Source organism: Clarias gariepinus, chromosome 26, assembly GCF_024256425.1.
Source record: "Clarias gariepinus isolate MV-2021 ecotype Netherlands chromosome 26, CGAR_prim_01v2, whole genome shotgun sequence".
NCBI classification, from domain to species: domain Eukaryota; kingdom Metazoa; phylum Chordata; class Actinopteri; order Siluriformes; family Clariidae; genus Clarias; species Clarias gariepinus.
In genome coordinates, this window is record NC_071125.1 from 433,092 (window position 1) to 451,077 (window position 17,986).

At 40.7% G+C, this 17,986-nt stretch overlaps 1 protein-coding gene across 1 annotated transcript; it reads left to right on the forward strand.

The window, feature by feature from the left end:
- Nucleotides 1–771: 771 nt before the first annotated feature.
- Nucleotides 772–17,633, forward strand: LOC128513813 (sialoadhesin-like). The gene is made up of 8 exons (XM_053487362.1): nt 772–814; nt 1,742–1,793; nt 3,620–3,780; nt 4,695–5,036; nt 5,951–6,217; nt 6,301–6,400; nt 13,205–13,242; nt 17,494–17,633. The coding sequence occupies exons 1-8, from the start codon at nt 772–774 to the stop codon at nt 17,631–17,633; spliced, it is 1,143 nt and encodes a 380-aa protein (XP_053343337.1).
- The last annotated feature ends 353 nt before the right edge of the window (nt 17,634–17,986 follow it).

The window sequence follows — 17,986 nt, forward strand, 5'->3', positions numbered from 1 at the left end:
CATATTTCACAGATATTCCACAATGTTGGTCCACCTGTTTACTACACACCATCACTTAGTGTTGCAATATGATGAACTTTTAAGTCAAGCATTTTTAAAAATGATGTTTATATTTAAAGTAAAACATGTAGAACTCCCCACAGCCTCATATCAAAGTGCGATGGTGGAAAAGTAAATGAACATGGAAATAAGCTCGCTCCTGCCACAACTACAACATTTAAAATTTATAACCGAGTATATTTATTTCTATTTTATTTTGCAGGCTGACATTTGGAAAAAACAGAGAATAAAGAATAAACCAGTTGTTGGGTCAAAATAATTCAACCAGGTGTTTATTTGTACATCTCATTTGACCCAACATGAGCAACACAACAATGTGTTTACAGAAACTCTGTGTTCACGGGAGGGCATTTTTGGTTTTCACACAACACATTTACAATAAGATAAAAAGTTATGTAGAGAAAAGGATTAATGGTTAAATATGATTCAACTGTGGTAAAGCTGTTCTGAATACAGATGAGAAGGTAAAAAGAGGAAGGGACTTTTTATAAAATATTTCTATTTTGGTGGGGTGCTTTGCTTGAGGTCTCTCACCATCATGAATGAACGGTGTGGTTCTTCAGTTTGTGTTTATACCCACACTAGATGTATTCTTTGTTCTTTTCCCAGGAACAGCTTATATACTTTGCATATTGTGACGGAGTCAGTGAGCTCAGTATACAGTAACAACAGTCTCACCACTGAGTGTGTGAAGTTCTTACTGAAGAAGAGATGAAGACGCTGCACTTGGCTCTGATTCTGCTCTCGCTGTCCGGTATGAAACATCATCTCACTCTTAGACAGAATTATTGTTCAGAGTTTTAACCGTGCTTGGTTTAATACTAATTGATGTTGCGTCATATTCAGTTCTACACTAACACATATGGTTTACAATGTGTCGTGTTGTTTAATTATTTATTACTGTCTAAAAAAAATATTTGAATGATGCTGATTTTAGTGAAGTTTTAGTTCTTTTGATTCAGTAACATGATCAGTCAGTAACAGAACACATTACAATAAGCTTGTTCATGTCCTGGATCTCAATGCATGGTTAAGATCAGGATAAAAAACAAATAAGGCAAAGACAAAGAACAAAAGAGTGCACAAACAACAACAACAAAATAAATAAAAATGCTGCTCAAAAAGCCTGTTTGAGTTTTATAGTAGATCCTGAAGTCTCTGGAATGAAACCCAAACACCCCGTAACACAAGAGTTACATTAAATTAATAGATTGTAAAGTTTATCCTAAATAGTTTGTGAAAGGTGCTGTAAAACATGATCAGATCAGTCAGTCAAATTAGTTCTCCAGAAAATCCCTCAGGGCTTCTGGTTTAGGTGGTGATGAAAGTCATTAATTATTTTTTATTTTTTTAATATTTGTTTATAAATTGTTTTTACAAAACCCTTTTAGGATGTCTTCTATTTTTAGAAGCCCTGTTTTTTAACTTTAGTTCTGATTATATAAAAGCACTTGACTTAAATTAAATTAAATTAAATTAAATTGAAGGATATCTAAATATTCCTTTTCCTTCCAGGTAGGAAGACAGGTACTGTATACATATAATAGACACACACATGACTCACACAGATGCAAATTACAGTTAAGATGTGAACTAAACACACTGCATACAATATAAACCCAATATATAAAATATATAAAATTATACATTTATTTTAATCACATATTATTTCTCTACACAGATGTTCTCACTCAGAACACTAACACTAAAGACTGGGGTGTGATCAATCCAGGGTCAGTGTGTGCTGTGAGAGGATTCAGTGTCTCCATTCCCTGCAGTTATTATTATTCAACATCAAATCCCAACATTCAGGTGACACAAATGCTTTGGTGCTCAATGAACTCAAACACAGATTATGGGTGTCGTGTCCCTCCATATGTTTATGACAGCTCATCAAACACCACATCAGACTTTGAGTACGTTGGAGACGACAAATCAAACTGCACTTTGTTAATCCACAATGTACAGTTCAGTTATTCTGGAGAGTACAGATTCAAATTTATAACTAATGTGACCGGTGGCATGTGGACAGGTGTTCCTGGAGTGACTCTACAAGTTGCAGGTAAGATTTAATGATTACAATGAAAACACAAAATTATTTATTACTTACCTGATTCATTTTAAATCATTTTCTGTTATTCATGAACTGTAACAGTAAATCGGAGTCCAGTGTTAATTTGATCAGGACGTCTCATTTAGTTTATTATGCAATAATACTGGGAGTCCCCGACTTACAAACATTTGAGTTCCGAATTTCCGCAGATATGAAAAGACTGCATCTAACATTCCCAGATGCGAAGAAATCATAGAAGTAGCTCACATGTATTGTACAAGAAATAGACACTGCAGTCACCAGATACCAATATTTACTACCATGTATAATATTGCCAGTGTGTAAGTCAATTTATAAAATGTTTAACCACCAGTATATTGTACTGTATGTATGTGAGTGTGTGTCAACATCCATCCATGTGCACGTGTGTGTGTGTGTGTGTGTAGGTGTGTGTGTGTGTGTGTGTGTGTGTGTGTGTGTGTTAGTCGTCCTACACAATAACCCCCTCCTCCTCGTCCCCCTCATCCAGGACAAAGTGCAGGTTAAAGTTTGTAGTGTAAGTAAAGTTAACATCCATTTTCATGTGTGTGTGTGTGTGTGTGTGTGTGTGTTAAAGCAGTCCCCTCCTTTCCTGTCTCTGCTTCACACACACAGCCTGATTCTTTTCAAAGGTAGAATGCAGGTTAATTTGTTTTATTTTTACTTTATATTTCCTATTCATTATTTTTATATGAATATTTTTGGGTTGTGGGACGAATCATTGGAGTTTCCATTATTTCTTATGGAGAAATTTTCTCTGAATCAAAATGGCATCCAGGATTCCCCTCATCAAGATTTATGGGCACAGACACACACACTCTTAGAACCAACAGTACTAACCTGTACAGATCCTGGAGCGGTACTCTTATCTTTTGTACCTTTAACATAAATATTTCAGCTGGAAAGTTGAATATAGTGTCCCTTTAAAATGACTGAAGCTTTTACTGATCTTTTAGACTGAAGCTTAAAGATACACTATGTGCTGTTCTGTAAGATACAGAAGGTTTTCAGTTCAGTGATGAGGAACGGTGCAGTTTAGTGCAGATGTTTTCTGTGATTGTAATGAATCAGTAAAAAGTGCAGTACAGTACTCTCACACACACACAGTGTTAATGTCATCATGTCTTACTCACTAACACCTGATACTGACTCAGTTACTCCACTCGTCTGTGTGTTATTATCCCTGCTGCTGTCTGTCAGTACACACACACACACACACGCCACGGCACTTTATTACTCAATAATCAGGGAGTCGTGTTCAAGAAAACTGTGTTTAAGAAAAGCTGTAAAAGATTTTATAAATGTATTATAATTATTGACCCCCTCTCATTCCTGATTGAGTGATGTGGAGTCTTTCCTGCTCTCTGAAAAAGATTTAAAGGTGTCACTAATCAGGCTAAGTGGAAGCGGAACCCTTAAACAAGGAGACTCGTTAAATCTGACGTGTGATGTGAACTGCACACACAGTTCCTCACAGTTTGTGTGGTCTAAGAACAACGAGCAGTTAAACACATCAGGACCCGTTCTTCACTTTCCTGCTCTAACCGTGAGGGATTCTGGGAATTACACCTGCACTTGGAAAACCAACGAGACGTCAGGATCTAAAACCATCAGCCTTCAGGTCGAGGGTGGGTCCGTCTGCTCACAACACTCATGTCATGTGTCAGTGTGTGTGTGTGTGTGTTGGACTATTTAAAGAAATGTCTAAGGCTACGTTTACACCGTCAGGTAAATGTGACCCGATTCCGATGTTTTGCTCATATGTGACACATATCGGATATGTTCTATGTCGGTGTAAACAGGAAAAAAACGCATGTTCAATATTTTTAAGATCGGTTTCAGGCCTCTTTCATATGTGGAAATAAATATATCAGCAGATATAAATCAGATACTGTATGTGCTAATGTGATTGCCTTGTAAACAGACAGATCGGATTTCCTGAGTCATTGTGTTCTGTACGTCATTAAAACTGCGACTTCTTTGCGGTTTAATGATGTAATGTTATTCTCCGGTGGAAGCGCGTGTGAAATTATAACATCGCAGGTGACATGGAAAAGGAAAAGCCCCCCCCCTTTTTATGCTTATTAGGGCTAAATAAAATTAAGAAATCAGTATTTGGTAGAAGAAGCATATGCGCAGGCTGCAATTATGCGTTTTTTTTCTCCTTCTCCATTTTAAAACCATGGTGATGTTTCGTTAACTTTGCATATATCGCAGAGCGTCAAGCATACTTCACCTTCGTCTATCTTGGCTAGTGTGTAGCGCAAGAACCTCCCTTTAAGTATGCGCGTTGTTTCAGATGGCATGGCGAGTGTAAACACGTGTATCGGATATGAGTCATAGTTTAAAGAACGTGTAAACAGACGGTCAAAAAAATCAGATATAGGCAACAAATCAGAACTGGGCATCGAGACCTGCAGTGTAAACGTAGCCTAATACATGCTTTGTCTCCGGTGTAGAACTTGAAAGAGAGATACAGTATCTGTTTTAAAATCGTACCTTTTGAAATCTTGGTGCATTAATGTAAACACTTATTTCTCAGGTAATTGGAGTGTGAAATATCCAGAGGCGGTTTGTGCTGTAAGAGGATCCAGTGTCTCCATTCCCTGTAGTTATTATTATCCTAAGGGAATTCAGGTGGCACAAATGCTTTGGTGCTCGATGAACTCAAACAAAGGAAGGTGTACAGACCCTCCGTATGTTTATAACAGCTCATCAAACATCAAGTCAGACTTTGAGTACGTTGGAGACGACAAATCAAACTGCACTTTGTTAATCCACAATGTACAGTTCAGTTATTCTGGAGAGTACAGATTCAGATTTATAACTGATGAGCCCGGTGGCAGGTGGGTAGGTGATCCTGGAGTGACTCTACAAGTTGCAGGTAAATTTTCTTTACATAATGATCTTTTCAAAAGGTTCCACTGTAATAGAGTGTTTTCATACCATTTATTAAAAATGTTCTCAGCTGCTAATACATTTAAATGTAAGAACATACCATGGGCATGCTGTATAATAATAATTGACCTGTTACATGCAATCAGTCATCACTTTCTGACCATCAGAATTAATAATTCAGTAGTGCTGTGGTATAAGACATTATATAGAAAACACATATTTATAGAAATACAGAGGAGCCCTGGATTGCGAGTACCTGTGAGTGTTTCGCAAAGATAAGCGAAAATTTTTTATAAATTACAACTTGGTAAATGAGTGAGGTCTTGAAATACCAGCAGTCTCAGTGTGCGTGCTTCACTCCTATAGTCAACACCTGTGCATGCGTGTACTGTTAACTATATCACTGTGACCACGAGTCTGTGCACTTGTGGGAATCCCTGACGGTAACTGGTGTGTCCGCTCGCGCACATGTTTGTGGAAGTCATGAGTTATAATACACGGTAGCCCCCCCCTCTTGTTCTTTAAATCACTACAGCTACAATTCTTTTCAAAGGTAAAGTGCAGGGTAATTTGGTTGATTTTTACTTCATATTTTGCATTTATTATTTTTATATGAATAGTTTTGGGTTGTGGAACAAATTGTTGGATTTGTTATTCCATTATTTCTTATGGGGAAATGCGCTTTGCTAAACAAGTGTTTTGATATACAAGCAAGGATTCACTGTAATCTTTTTTGAGAAATATAATTTATAAAGAATAAACTAACATACATGTAGCACATCATTTTTAAATATGTTGACTCAACAGCTCAAATTTTAGGATTCAGCTATATTATATATTTATTGACCCCCTCTCAGTGCTAATTAAGTGACGTGGAGTCTTTCCTGCTCTCTGAAAAAGATTTAAAGGTCTCACTAATCAGGCTCAGTGGAAACGGAACTCTTAAACAAGGAGACTCGTTAAATCTGACGTGTGATGTGAGCTGCACACACAGTTCCTCACAGTTTGTGTGGTCTAAGAACAACGAGCAGTTAAACACATCAGGACCCGTTCTTCACTTTCCTGCTCTAACCGTGAGGGATTCTGGGAATTACACCTGCACTTGGAAAACCAAGGAGACGTCAGGATCTAAAACCATCAGCCTTCAGGTCGAGGGTGGGTCCGTCTGCTCACAACACTCATGAATGTCTCGAGTGACCTGTGTTCATTCACGAAGTGATTGTATTTTTTCTTTTTTTGCAAAGCTGAAGCAAATCCTTGTCACGAGTTATCCTGGATCATTATTGTTGTGACAGTTGGAGTGATTTTCATTGTCTTAGTCATTTTTGGAGCTCTGATTTACAACAGGAGGTAAAACTCTGCAGCTTTTTTTAATCCACACAGTCTAACAAATTTTGAAATTTTGTTGTCAAAAACTATAAATTTAATGTATAAATGTCCTGCAGTTTACATGGAATTTGTGCCACTAACAGGTTTCAGTGTGAGAGCCGGAGTGTCCAGACTGAGCAGCAGAATGATGACGTCTCTGTTATTTATGTTAATATACAAGAGCACCAAGCAGATCAGTTTTACACTTCATGATCACCTTAAAGTCCTGTCTATTCCCTCTGTAAGCTGAAAAAAAATACAAACTTTATACTGCAAATTTACTTTTTTCTTATTTCTGTTGTTATATAGATTAGATATTTATATATGATGGACAGCATAAATTTTTATTACATTTATTTTAATTTTAGTCAATGAGAATTTTTTTCAATTTGGTTATGAAAAAAGTCCAACATAAGTACTCTCTCCTCGTGTCTCCTGTAAGCCGTGCTTGAAGTGACACACTGCTCATCAGGACGCGGTAATCACTGCTTTTACACTGTAACATCATGCATTTATTTTATCCACAATTAAATTAAATTGCATTTTAGTTTAACCACAAACCACAGCAACACACATCTCAATTTTAGCAGACAAAAAAACTTTATTTTTAAAAGAAGGAATAAATACGATTGAGAATATTTTGGGCTTCTTTCAGTGGAAAGGTTGGTTTTAAATGTGCAAAGGACAGAGAAACACTCTGTAAACTCATAAAAAATAAAAACATTTCCACAGTAAAGTCTCAGATACAATCAAAAGTTCATGTGTAACTTTAGTGGTATGATGCAAAACACATTGTTTTTGTTTCCACCCATCATGTTAAAGTATCTGCTGATCATTTACAAAAGGCCTGAAGTACTGAGTCATGCATTGACCTGTCTGAAGATTTGTGGATTGAAATCATGGACAGTTTAGCGACAACCTATAGCCGCTGAGAGGCTAAGTAGAAGGAATTCCTCTGTGACGCGTTCCCGTTCATTGTACTCACCCTTTAATTGATAACACATAAAAGAACATTACAGCATACGGCTTACGACGGTCAACAGAAAGTGAGCGCTCCCACTACTCACCCCCTCTCTCCCACTGCTTAGACAGCAAACACAATTAGATAAATATCCACCTGCGCCACCCATGTGACCGAACATCTAGGCAATACAAATCACAATTTAAAAATAAAAGACAAACATTTTCAGCACTTACAGACAGAATACACTCTTGTTCCATTATTAACACACACCATTTGATTTAAAGTCATACATCGTCTTCACTGCTCCAAATCCAAACTGGGGTAGATTTATCGATCTGCTTCAGCACAGTGTGACAGGTGTAACATTTCAAATTGTCACCCACTTTGCCATACTGTACACTGGCAGGATATTGGTCAAATATTATTTCTTGTTTTTCCAGTGCATTCACCAAATACATTAGCGTACTGTACATGCTGAATTAGCAATCTTTGCATCTACCTAAAGCTCTACAAAAATGTTGGGTATGGAAATCTTACACTCCATATTTTCAAAGGTGGATGTTGGAAATGGTGTCTGTTATACAGATAGAAAAAATCAGTTACATGCAATCTGAATCCTTGGGAATTATTTTTTATATATTCTGGGCCAATTCAAATCAAATTAGTAAACAAAACAAAAAATATAAAAATATTAAATATAGAAACACTTAGCCATACAATATAGTAATTTGAAATAAAGAAAACTCATATTTACAACATAGTCCACAGCTAAGAATACACTTTACATTGAGGGGGAAAAGAAACAAACTGGATTGTACTGTACACTGAAGAAGAATAGGAATATAGTAGAGTTCGTCTCATCTTCTATAACGCTTTATCCTGTATTCAGGGTCGCGAGCCTATCAGGCTGCCAGGGCACAAGGCTGGACAGGGGGTACACCCTGGACAGGGTGCCAATCCATCGCAGGGCACACACACATACACACACTCACTCACACACTAAGGGAAATTTGAGAACATCAATTAACCTAACCTACATGTGTTTGGAATGTGGGAGGAAACCAGAGTACCCGGAGGAAATCCACCAAGCACAGGGAGAACATGCAAACTCCATGCACACAGAGGCCGGAATCGAGCCTGGACCCTGGAGGTGCAAGGCGACAGTGCTAACCACTACACCACCGTGCTGCCTGTAGTAGAGTTAAATGTTAGATGTGCGTATGACCATAATGTGCAATGTGCAAAAATGAAATGGAATAGAAATGTCCAGAGTAAGGTAAAAGGTGCCTGAATATGCCACTGTCCAGAAATGTCCAGGGTGGATGTAAATGTATATGATTGTGCCGATGTGCAGTCGTCGTCAATGTTGGAAGTCCTATGTGCAAAAATGCACGAATGGAGAAATAATTAGTCCTGTGTGGTGTTGTGGTTGAGAGACCTTATCGCCTGCAGTAAGAAGCTCCTCCTCAGTCTCTCTGTGTTGGCCTTCAGGGAGCAAAAGCGCTTTCCTGATTGCAACAAAGAGAACAGGTCCATTGTCAGGGTGGCTGAGGGCCTTGGTCCAGCACCGTTGGTTGTAGGTAGAGTGCAGGTCAGGGAGCTCGATGCGAATGAGGCGCTCAGTTGATCGCACCACCCTCTGTAGAGCTCGTCTGTCCTGCATGGTGATGTTTCCAAATCAGGTCGTGATGTTTCCCATCAGAATGCTTTCTATGGTGCAGGAGTAAAAATTCCTAAGCACCTTTGATGGTAGTCTGAAGTCTCTCATTCGTCTGAGGCGGTAGAGACGCTGCCAGGCCTTTTTCATCACAGTGTTGATGTAACAGGACCATGACAGGCCCTGCGTGATGCGAAAACTGAGGTATTAGAAGCTGTCCACTCTTTCCACTGGGCTCCTGTTGATCATTTCTTGACTATTTGGATGATCTCAAAGACAAGACCATAGTGTTTATATTAAACTCTTCACAGCCTAGTGATGCATACTGTAGTGTACATTTATTGTTTTACCCCGGCAGCCCTTTTTTTTGTTTGTTTGTATTTTTCTTTTAGGTATCTTGTATCGTATTAATGTAATGTTTTAAATTGTTAACTTTTGTTCAAATGTAACATTAATAAACATTTAAAAAATTCCCCTAACTTCCAATTATTACCTGCTAATTAAGCTGTTAACTACTGTAAACTGTAAATGTTATGACCACTAGTTAACTGACCTTAATTATGATTTATGATTATGATTTTTTATTTATGTGTGTAATTTTATGTTTTGTAATAATGTGAGCGGGCAAAGGATATGACGTGACAGCTTTCTGGTAAACACTAACTAATTATTTAAAAAAAGCAAAAACGTGTGCTAATGTTTGAAGAAGAAGAAGATGAAGGTGATGATATGAAGAAGGTGAGAAGGAGAAACACTGCTTGAAAAGCGCAGTAAAACTTGCTTCAATCGAGACTGGGGATGAAAATTAAGAACACAAATTCATCTTTAAATATCTGAATCGTCTCGGGTTACTTTGCTGTAACCCTGTTCCCTGAAAAAGCGGGAACGAGATGCTGCATGAAAACGCTATGGGAACATCTTTTTGTGTTGCCGGTTGTGAAACGTGTGTATCAAACACGCCAAATTTTTGGCTTATATAACCTCGGTCAGGTGACGTCATCTGATAAAGTGCACCTGCAGGTTATAAATAGAAGTGAACCGGTAACATTTCTTAGATAAATTTTTTCTGAAAGGACGTCCAGTCAGGCAAGCAGTGCGGAATTAGCAGGGTTACAGCAAAGTAACCCGAGACGTTCCCTTTTAAAAGCTACACTCGATGCTGTGCGAAAACACTATGGGAACGAGAATACCAATGCCGCCGCACTGCAAGTGTCTGGACCCCCAGGGTTGTATTGCGTGTGCGAATAATAGTCAAGGAGGTCTCAGACCTAGCTCTGGGAGGCTGACTCGAGGACCTGTAAGCCCGGAGTAGCATAAACATCCAAACTATAGAATCTAACAATTTTGTGCGGAGAGGATCAACCTGCCGCATAACACACTTTCTGCAAGGGGACACCTCTTGCCATCGCAATAGATGAGGCAATCCCCCTGAACGAATGAGCCCTGATTCCTAGAGGTGGAGTGTGACCACGCGCCTCGTATGCTAAGGCAATAGCATCTCTCTTAAAAGAAGTAACTATAAGAAAAAACATCCTAAGGGTCAAAAGCCTAGTGATTTAGAATGGGCGTCAACCAGACCCCATCAGTCAGAACATGACAAGCTGAAATAGCGGCTATGTACATTCTGAGGGTACTAGGGCATAAGCCAGCACTCCAGCACTAAAATAATAATTAGTCAGTGGACTGGGTTTACATGTTTCGCCATGCATCACTTTCAAATACCCTCACCTTGAGGGCATAAGTTCTTCTAGTGCGTGAAGGTTCCAGGGCTCCCATGTTCATATGCCCCATCATAGCGGTGCGAGATTATGTACGAGACTACCGTAGTGTCATCCACTCGCACTAGGACATGGTAGCCTCTCAACTGCTGGAGGAAGTGTTTTAGGGCCCGAAATAAAGCCATCATTTCAAGGCAATTAATGTGCCACTTGAGAAGATGGCCTCTCCAGCTCCCTTGGACCGCACCCCAGCCCATGAAGGAGCCGTCTGTCGTTAGCGTTTTGCGATGATAAAACGCACCTAGAGTGGGTCCCAAAGTCAGAAACCGGGATCTGAACCACATAGAAAGGGTACAAAGCCACCTGGCGCGTAACCCGTATTTAACTCCGGGGATTGGCCCTTGTGTAAATCCCCTGGCTTTTAGCCAGAATGTACATCGCCCTGCGAGACAGGAACTCGTCCTGTGCCCCAAGCAGAACCTGCTTATTCGAGCAGCGCGAGCACAGTCTGCCCTGGCGATTATGTACGAGACTACCGTAGTGTTGTCCACCCGCACTAGGACATAGTAGCCTCAACTGCTGGAGGAGCGGTTTTAGGGCCAAAATAAAGCCATCAGTTTGGAGCAATTGATGTGCCACGCGAGAAGATGGCCTCTCCAGCTCCCTTGGGCTGGATGGCCATCTAAGACCGCACCCCAGCCCATGAGGAAAGCGTCTGTCGTTAGCGTCTCGTGACGACAAAACGCACATAGAGTGGGACCCAAAGTCAGAAACTAGGGTTTAAACCACATAAAAAGGGTACAAAGCCCTTGGCGCGTAACCCTTATTTGCCTCTGGGGATTGGCCCTGAGTAAAATCCCCTTGCTTTTAGCCACAACTGAAACGATCTCGTGTGCAGAAGGTACCCAAAGGTATCACCGTGGATGCAGCTGCCATGAGACCTAAATGTCTCTGAAAGTGAAGAACAGTCACTTTCTGGCCTAGCTTGGTTTCCTTCAGGGTGTTGGAAATGGATTCGACACGCATACACATATGTTGTACAAAATATGGATGCATTTTGTATATGTGTGGGTGACAGAGCTAGGCCAAATCGAAGGACCCGATAATGGTAAGCTTCGCCTCCAAAAGCGAACCTCAGGAACTTCCTGTGTTGTGGCAATATTTCTATGTGAAAATATGTGTCCTTCAGATCGATTGTCACAAACCAATCCCCTGGTTAGATTTGCGAAACAATCACTTTGACAGTCAAGCTTTTGAACCTGTCATTTTTGGATAGCGGTTGAGTCCACGAAGATCTAAAATTGGACACAGCCCCCTGTTCCTCTTGGAAACCAAGAAATACTGACTGTAGTAGCCTGACTCTGACTCTGACTGTTTGACGAAAGTGGAGACCACGTTCTTGAAACGTGGAGGGCGATGTAAGAACTGGATCTTGTAGCTTCTCTCTACAGTGCTTAGTACCCAAGGAGATATACTTGGCAGTAGCTTCCATGATGCCAGTTTTTCCGAAAGGGGCAAAAGTCTTAGCAGCTTGGTTAGACGGTCGTATTAGATGTTCGGCATCCTAAAACATGGCAGGAAAAGACAGAAGAACTAACATTTCTTGGAAACTGGTGTTGTTGCCCGAAACACCAGTGGTGGCGGAGCATGAACACCGACCTCCTGGGGGTGCCAGGGAGAACACTTCATCCTTGAAAGGAATTCTACGCGCCCCTCCCCGGGGGGAAACCACCCCCACGGTCCGGAGTGAATGAGCCTCAGGATTTCTTCTTCGTGAAGAAGACAGTACGTAGGTCCGCCTTTCTTAAGGAAGGCGGACATCGAGTGTCAGACCCGGTTGGGATTGGGTGGCTGACCCAGTTGGAGTTAACGGCGTCTCCAAACAGGCCGGAAGGCAAGATGGGGGCATCAAGGAGGAACGCACAATCCTTATCCTTAATGCCCGTGATATTTAGCCACAGGTAACTCTCCGTGGAACACCATCGCAGCCATAAAAACAGCCGATAGCATGGGCCATCTGCTTTGTTGCACAAAGAGACAGGTCTGTGGCTCGGTGTAATTTCAGGAACGCCTTATCATGAAGAGCCCCACCAGTGCTCAAGTCTTTCAGCAGGTCAGCCTGGTAAGCCTGCAAAAACCGCCATGGTGTGCAGTAGAGCACCAGCCTGATCAGCTGCCTGAAAGCTTTATCCCCATCAGCGAAGATGTCAGTCTGCGCAGCTTAGTGGGGAGTGTGCTTTTTCAGGAAGGATGATGTCCCAGGAGAGAGAGAGCGCGCAAGCGTCTCTTCTATTTGTGATATCATCATATAACCGCGCCTTTGCATCAATGATATTCAAATTAATCTAAGTTGAAAACATGGGATGAATAAGCCTTATTCCATGAAAGAGTTCACTCGTCATGAAGGTCGCCAAAAAAAAAAGGGAGAGAGAGAGAGCGTCGCTGAGGCGGAAGTACGGATCTCCTAACAAACTCCAACATATCGGTGAGTTAAAACTTTGAAACTTGTTTGCACACATCACACAAATGAAAATTAAAATTTATTTGTCACATACACAGTCATACACAGTACGATATGCAGTGAAATGCTTAGACAACTACTCGTGAAAAATAAAAATAAAAGACTATAAATAGGAATAGGAAATAAATATGAAAATTAAAATAAAGGGTAAATTTAACTAGGAAAGAATAAAATAAAATATAAAAATTAAAGTTAAAAATAAAATAACTGAACAACAAATATAAAACAATAAGAGCAGCTGTACGAGTAGGTATATATTTATGTAATTTTGTGTAAAACGCAAACACAATACGGTCCTGAGGACAAAAAGATCTGAGGAATGTTTCCGGTTCACTCCTATTTATACCCTGCAGGTGCACTTCATTAGATCACGTCACCTGACCGAGGTTATATAAACCAAAAATTTGGCGTGTTTGATACACACATGCTTCACAACCGGCTACACAAAAAGATGTTCTTATAGTGTTTTCACGCAGCATCGAGTGTAGCTTTTGAAAGAGAACAATTTAATGCTTTAAAAGTCACTTTTTAATCTTAATTGCCTGATGAGGAAAAAGAACACGATCATAATAAAAGTAACGCAGTAAAGTTACTTTTATATTTCCACATTTTACTTCCGTCCAGCTCCTCAATTTTAGTTCCACTGAATACCTATGCAGTTTAAAAACGGCCCTTTTCCTCAGCGCCATGCGTTAGGGGCCGCTATGTACTCAGACCTGTATTATAGGGGTATATTATATATGTATTATATTGATATTCTTAAATGGTTTTCCCTCCTTTTCTATGATTTCTTACTTTTTTACTTAAACTTACTTTTTTCTGTTCTTCTTTACTCAGTGGGAGGTTTATTGGTGTATCATGTATGTAATATGTATGGTGACATACTTGTCACAGTGTACATAGTTACTTACTATATTTATACAGAGTAATATTTGCCTTAAAAATCTTACTTACATTTATGGAACTTTTTTTATTATCATTGTTATAATTAAATTATAAGTTTCAGTCAGAGTCAGAAATTACTGAATTTTCAACATTGCCAATTAGAATAAATGCTTTTAACAATAATTTTACATTTTTTAACCTTTTATACATTAAATCCATGTTGTTAAATTTTCATTCATATTATGAAAAAATAATTACCTTGAGTTACTAAAGATATAGCTTAAATATGTATTATCAATGTAAAATCTACAAATATCTTCATAAAGCATTATCTATTGTCCCTGACAGTGTAGCACATCTAATAATGTAGAGGTTAGCCCTGTTTGTAAAAATGTTCATTTGTAAGGGGAAAATAGAATTTGCAATTACAGTATAATCACCAAAAATAATATAGGCACCTGGAAATAACAGGTTAAATACTATAAAAAGTAAAGTAGTGGTAGAGCAGCAGGGGCGCTCCTAATGAAATCATCAGTCTAGCTGTTATGGATTAGGAGCTATTGAATTGTGAAAGATTTTAAATTCTTGTAAAATTCATTATTGTCTCAACTTTAAAAGAATAAATGTACTGTAGTAAGAGCAAAATTTAAATCAACAATGTAAGAAGGCAGAGAATGCAATAAAATTAGTAGGAGGCGCTCTGCATGCTGGTGCATTTAGGAAAAATAACTAAACAAAATATATGTCCAAATTTAAAAGGTTTCTTTTTAGGATATGAGGTTCCTTTCTATACGCTGGTATTAATCAAAATCTCCCCTGCACTTATATTTTAATGTATAATGTTAACTGTAAATCTGTTCTTCTTCTTTGTCTTTCGGCTGTTCCCTTTCAGGGGTCACCACAGCGAATCATTTGCCTCCATCTAACCCTATCCTCTGCATCCTCTTCTCTCACACCAACTAACTTCATGTCCTCTCTCACTGCATCCATAAATCTCCTCTTTGGTCTTCCTCTAGACCTTCTGCCTGGCAGTTCCAACCTCAGCATCCTTCTACCGATATATTCACAATCTCTCCTCTGAACATGTCCAAACCACCTCAATCTGGCCTCTCTGACTTTATCTCCAAAACATCTAACGTGGGTTGTCCCTCTGATAAACTCATTCTTAATCCTATCCATCCTTGTCACTCCCAAAGAGAACCTCAACATCTTCAGCTCTGCTACCTCCAACTCTGCCTCCTGTCTTTTCTTCAGCGCCACTGTCTCTAAGCCGTAGAGCATCGCTGGTCTCACCACTGTCCTGTACACCTTTTCTTTCATTCTCGCTGATACTCTTTTATCGCACAACACACCTGACACTTTTCTCCACCCATTCCAACCTGCCTGTACCCGCCTCTTCACCTCCTTTCCACACTCTCCGTTGCTCTGGACCATTGACCCTAAGTACTTAAAATCCTGCACCTTCTTTACCTCTGCTCCCTGTAGCCTCACTGATCCTCCTGGGTCCCTCTCATTTACACACATGTATTCCGTCTTGCTGCGTCTAACCTTCATTCCTCTGCTTTCCAGAGCATACCTCCACCTTTCCAAATTTTCCTCCACCTGTTCCCTGCTCTCGCTACAGAGCACAATGTCATCTGCAAACATCATAGTCCATGGGGACTCCTGTCTTACCTCATCTGTCATCCTGTCCATCACCAGAGCAAACAAAAAGGGGCTTAGAGCCGATCCTTGATGCAGACCCACCTCCACCTTGAACTCTTCTGTCACACCTACAGCACATCTTACCACTGTCTTACAGCTCTCATACATGTCCTGCACCACTCTAACATACTTCTCTGCCACTCCAGACTTCCTCATACAATACCACAGCTCCTCTCTTGGCACCCTGTCATACGCTTTCTCTAAATCTAAAAAGACACAATGCAACTCCCTGTTACCTTCTCTGTACTTCTCCACCAGCATCCTCAAAGCAAATACTGCATCTGATGTACTCTTTCTAGGCATAAAACCATATTGCTGCTCACAAATGCTCACCTCTGCCCTTAACCTAGCTTCCACTACTCTTTCCCACAGCTTCATTGTCTGGCTCATTAGCTTTATACCTCTATAATTGCCACAGCTTTGCACATCTCCCTTGTTCTTAAAAATTGGCACCAATACACTTCTCCTCCATTCCTCTGGAATCCTCTCACTCCTCAAGATCTTGTTAAACAAACTTGTCAAAAACTCTACTGCCACCTCTCCTAAGCACTTCCATACCTCCACAGGTATGTCATCAGGACCAACAGCCTTTCCACTCTTCATCCTCTTCAACGCCCTTCTCACCTCACTTCTACCAATATTTGCTACTTCCTGTTCCACAACAGTCACCTCTTCTACTCTTTGTTTTCTTTCATTTTCCTAATTCATCAACTCCTTAAAGTACTCCTTCCATCTTCCCATCACCCTCCTGGCATCTGTCAGTACATTTCCATCTCTATCTTTAATCACTCTAACCTGCTGCACATCCTTCCCATCTCTATCTCTCTGCCTTGCCAACCTGTACAGATCCCCCTCTCCCTCCTTACTGTCTAGCCTAGCATACAAGTCCTCATATGCTCTTTGTTTGGCCTTTGCCACCTCTACCTTCACCTTACTCTGCATCTCCCTGTACTTCTGTCTACTCTCTTCAGTCCTCTCAGTGTCCCACTTCTTCTTAGCTAGCCTTTTTCCCTGTATACACTCCTGGACTTCCTCATTCCACCACCAAGTCTCCTTGTCCACTTTCCCCTTACCTGATGATACACCAAGTACCCTCCTACCTGTCTCCCTGATCACATTGGCTGTAGTTGCCCAGTCAACTGAAAGCACCTCCTGACCACCCATAGCCTGTCTCAACTCCTCCCTAAAGACTTCACAACATTCTTCCTTTCTCAGCTTCCACCACTTTGTCCTCTGCTCTGCCTTTGTGGTCCCTACCCCTGTATCGCTGCTGAGTGGGATCGAATTTTTTGAAAAAGAAACTACAGGGATGTAGTTTCTGATCTGGACCTCGTTGGGAAAGAACAGCTCCAGCGCCCACATCTCATGCGTCCACCTCTACAATGAATGGTTTGCTGGCATTGGGATGGAGGAGGATAGGAGCGGTGGTAAAAAGGGAGCAGAGCTTCTCGGAGGCGGAGATGGCGGTGGAGTTAAGTCGGAAAGGGTAAGATGATGGGTGAGTCAGGGCGGTCAGGGGCGCGGCAACTGTACTGTAGTCCCAGATAAAGCGACAATAGAAATTTGCAAACCCGAGAAACCAACGGGTGTCGTTTCTTAATAGTGATATTGTTGAGCCCCCGATAGTCGACACATGGACGAAGTTCGCCTCCCTTCTTTTTTACGAAGAAAAACCCTGTGAGGAGGAGGGCCAGATGGCACCATGGCGAAGAGCATTCGTCACATACTCCTCCATCGCCTGCATCTCTGTCGAAGACAATAAGTAGAGGTGGCCGTGGGGTGGGACAGTTCTCGGCTGGAGGTCTATTGCTAGGTCGTAGGTCCGACGTAGAGTAGCAAGCTTTCCAGGTAGCTTGTTGATTAGCTCGGCATTCTGATTCACCACATCGCAGAGCCGCTGGGTTCACCACATGGGGCTCAGTCATTCTGTCAGGAACTAACCCGAGGAGACCACAAGACGTAGCTTTAGCGGTTAGCCCTTTGTAGCGTGTATGGTAAACCCAAACGCGGAGTGACACGAATAGGCAGGATAATCACGCGATTTGGTCTAAGGACTGTCACAAATGGGAAGCAAGTAAGAGACACAAATCTAACCCGCGTCCTATAAACACACACTCAA

Coding starts and splice junctions, on each gene's coding strand:
- LOC128513813 (XM_053487362.1), top strand. CDS start 772: ATGAAGACGCTGCACTTGGCTCTGATTCTGCTCTCGCTGTCCG. Junction 815..1,741: donor GATTCTGCTCTCGCTGTCCG/GTATGAAACATC, acceptor TTCTCTACACAG/ATGTTCTCACTCAGAACACT. Junction 6,401..13,204: donor GCTCTGATTTACAACAGGAG/GTAAAACTCTGC, acceptor AGCGTCGCTGAG/GCGGAAGTACGGATCTCCTA.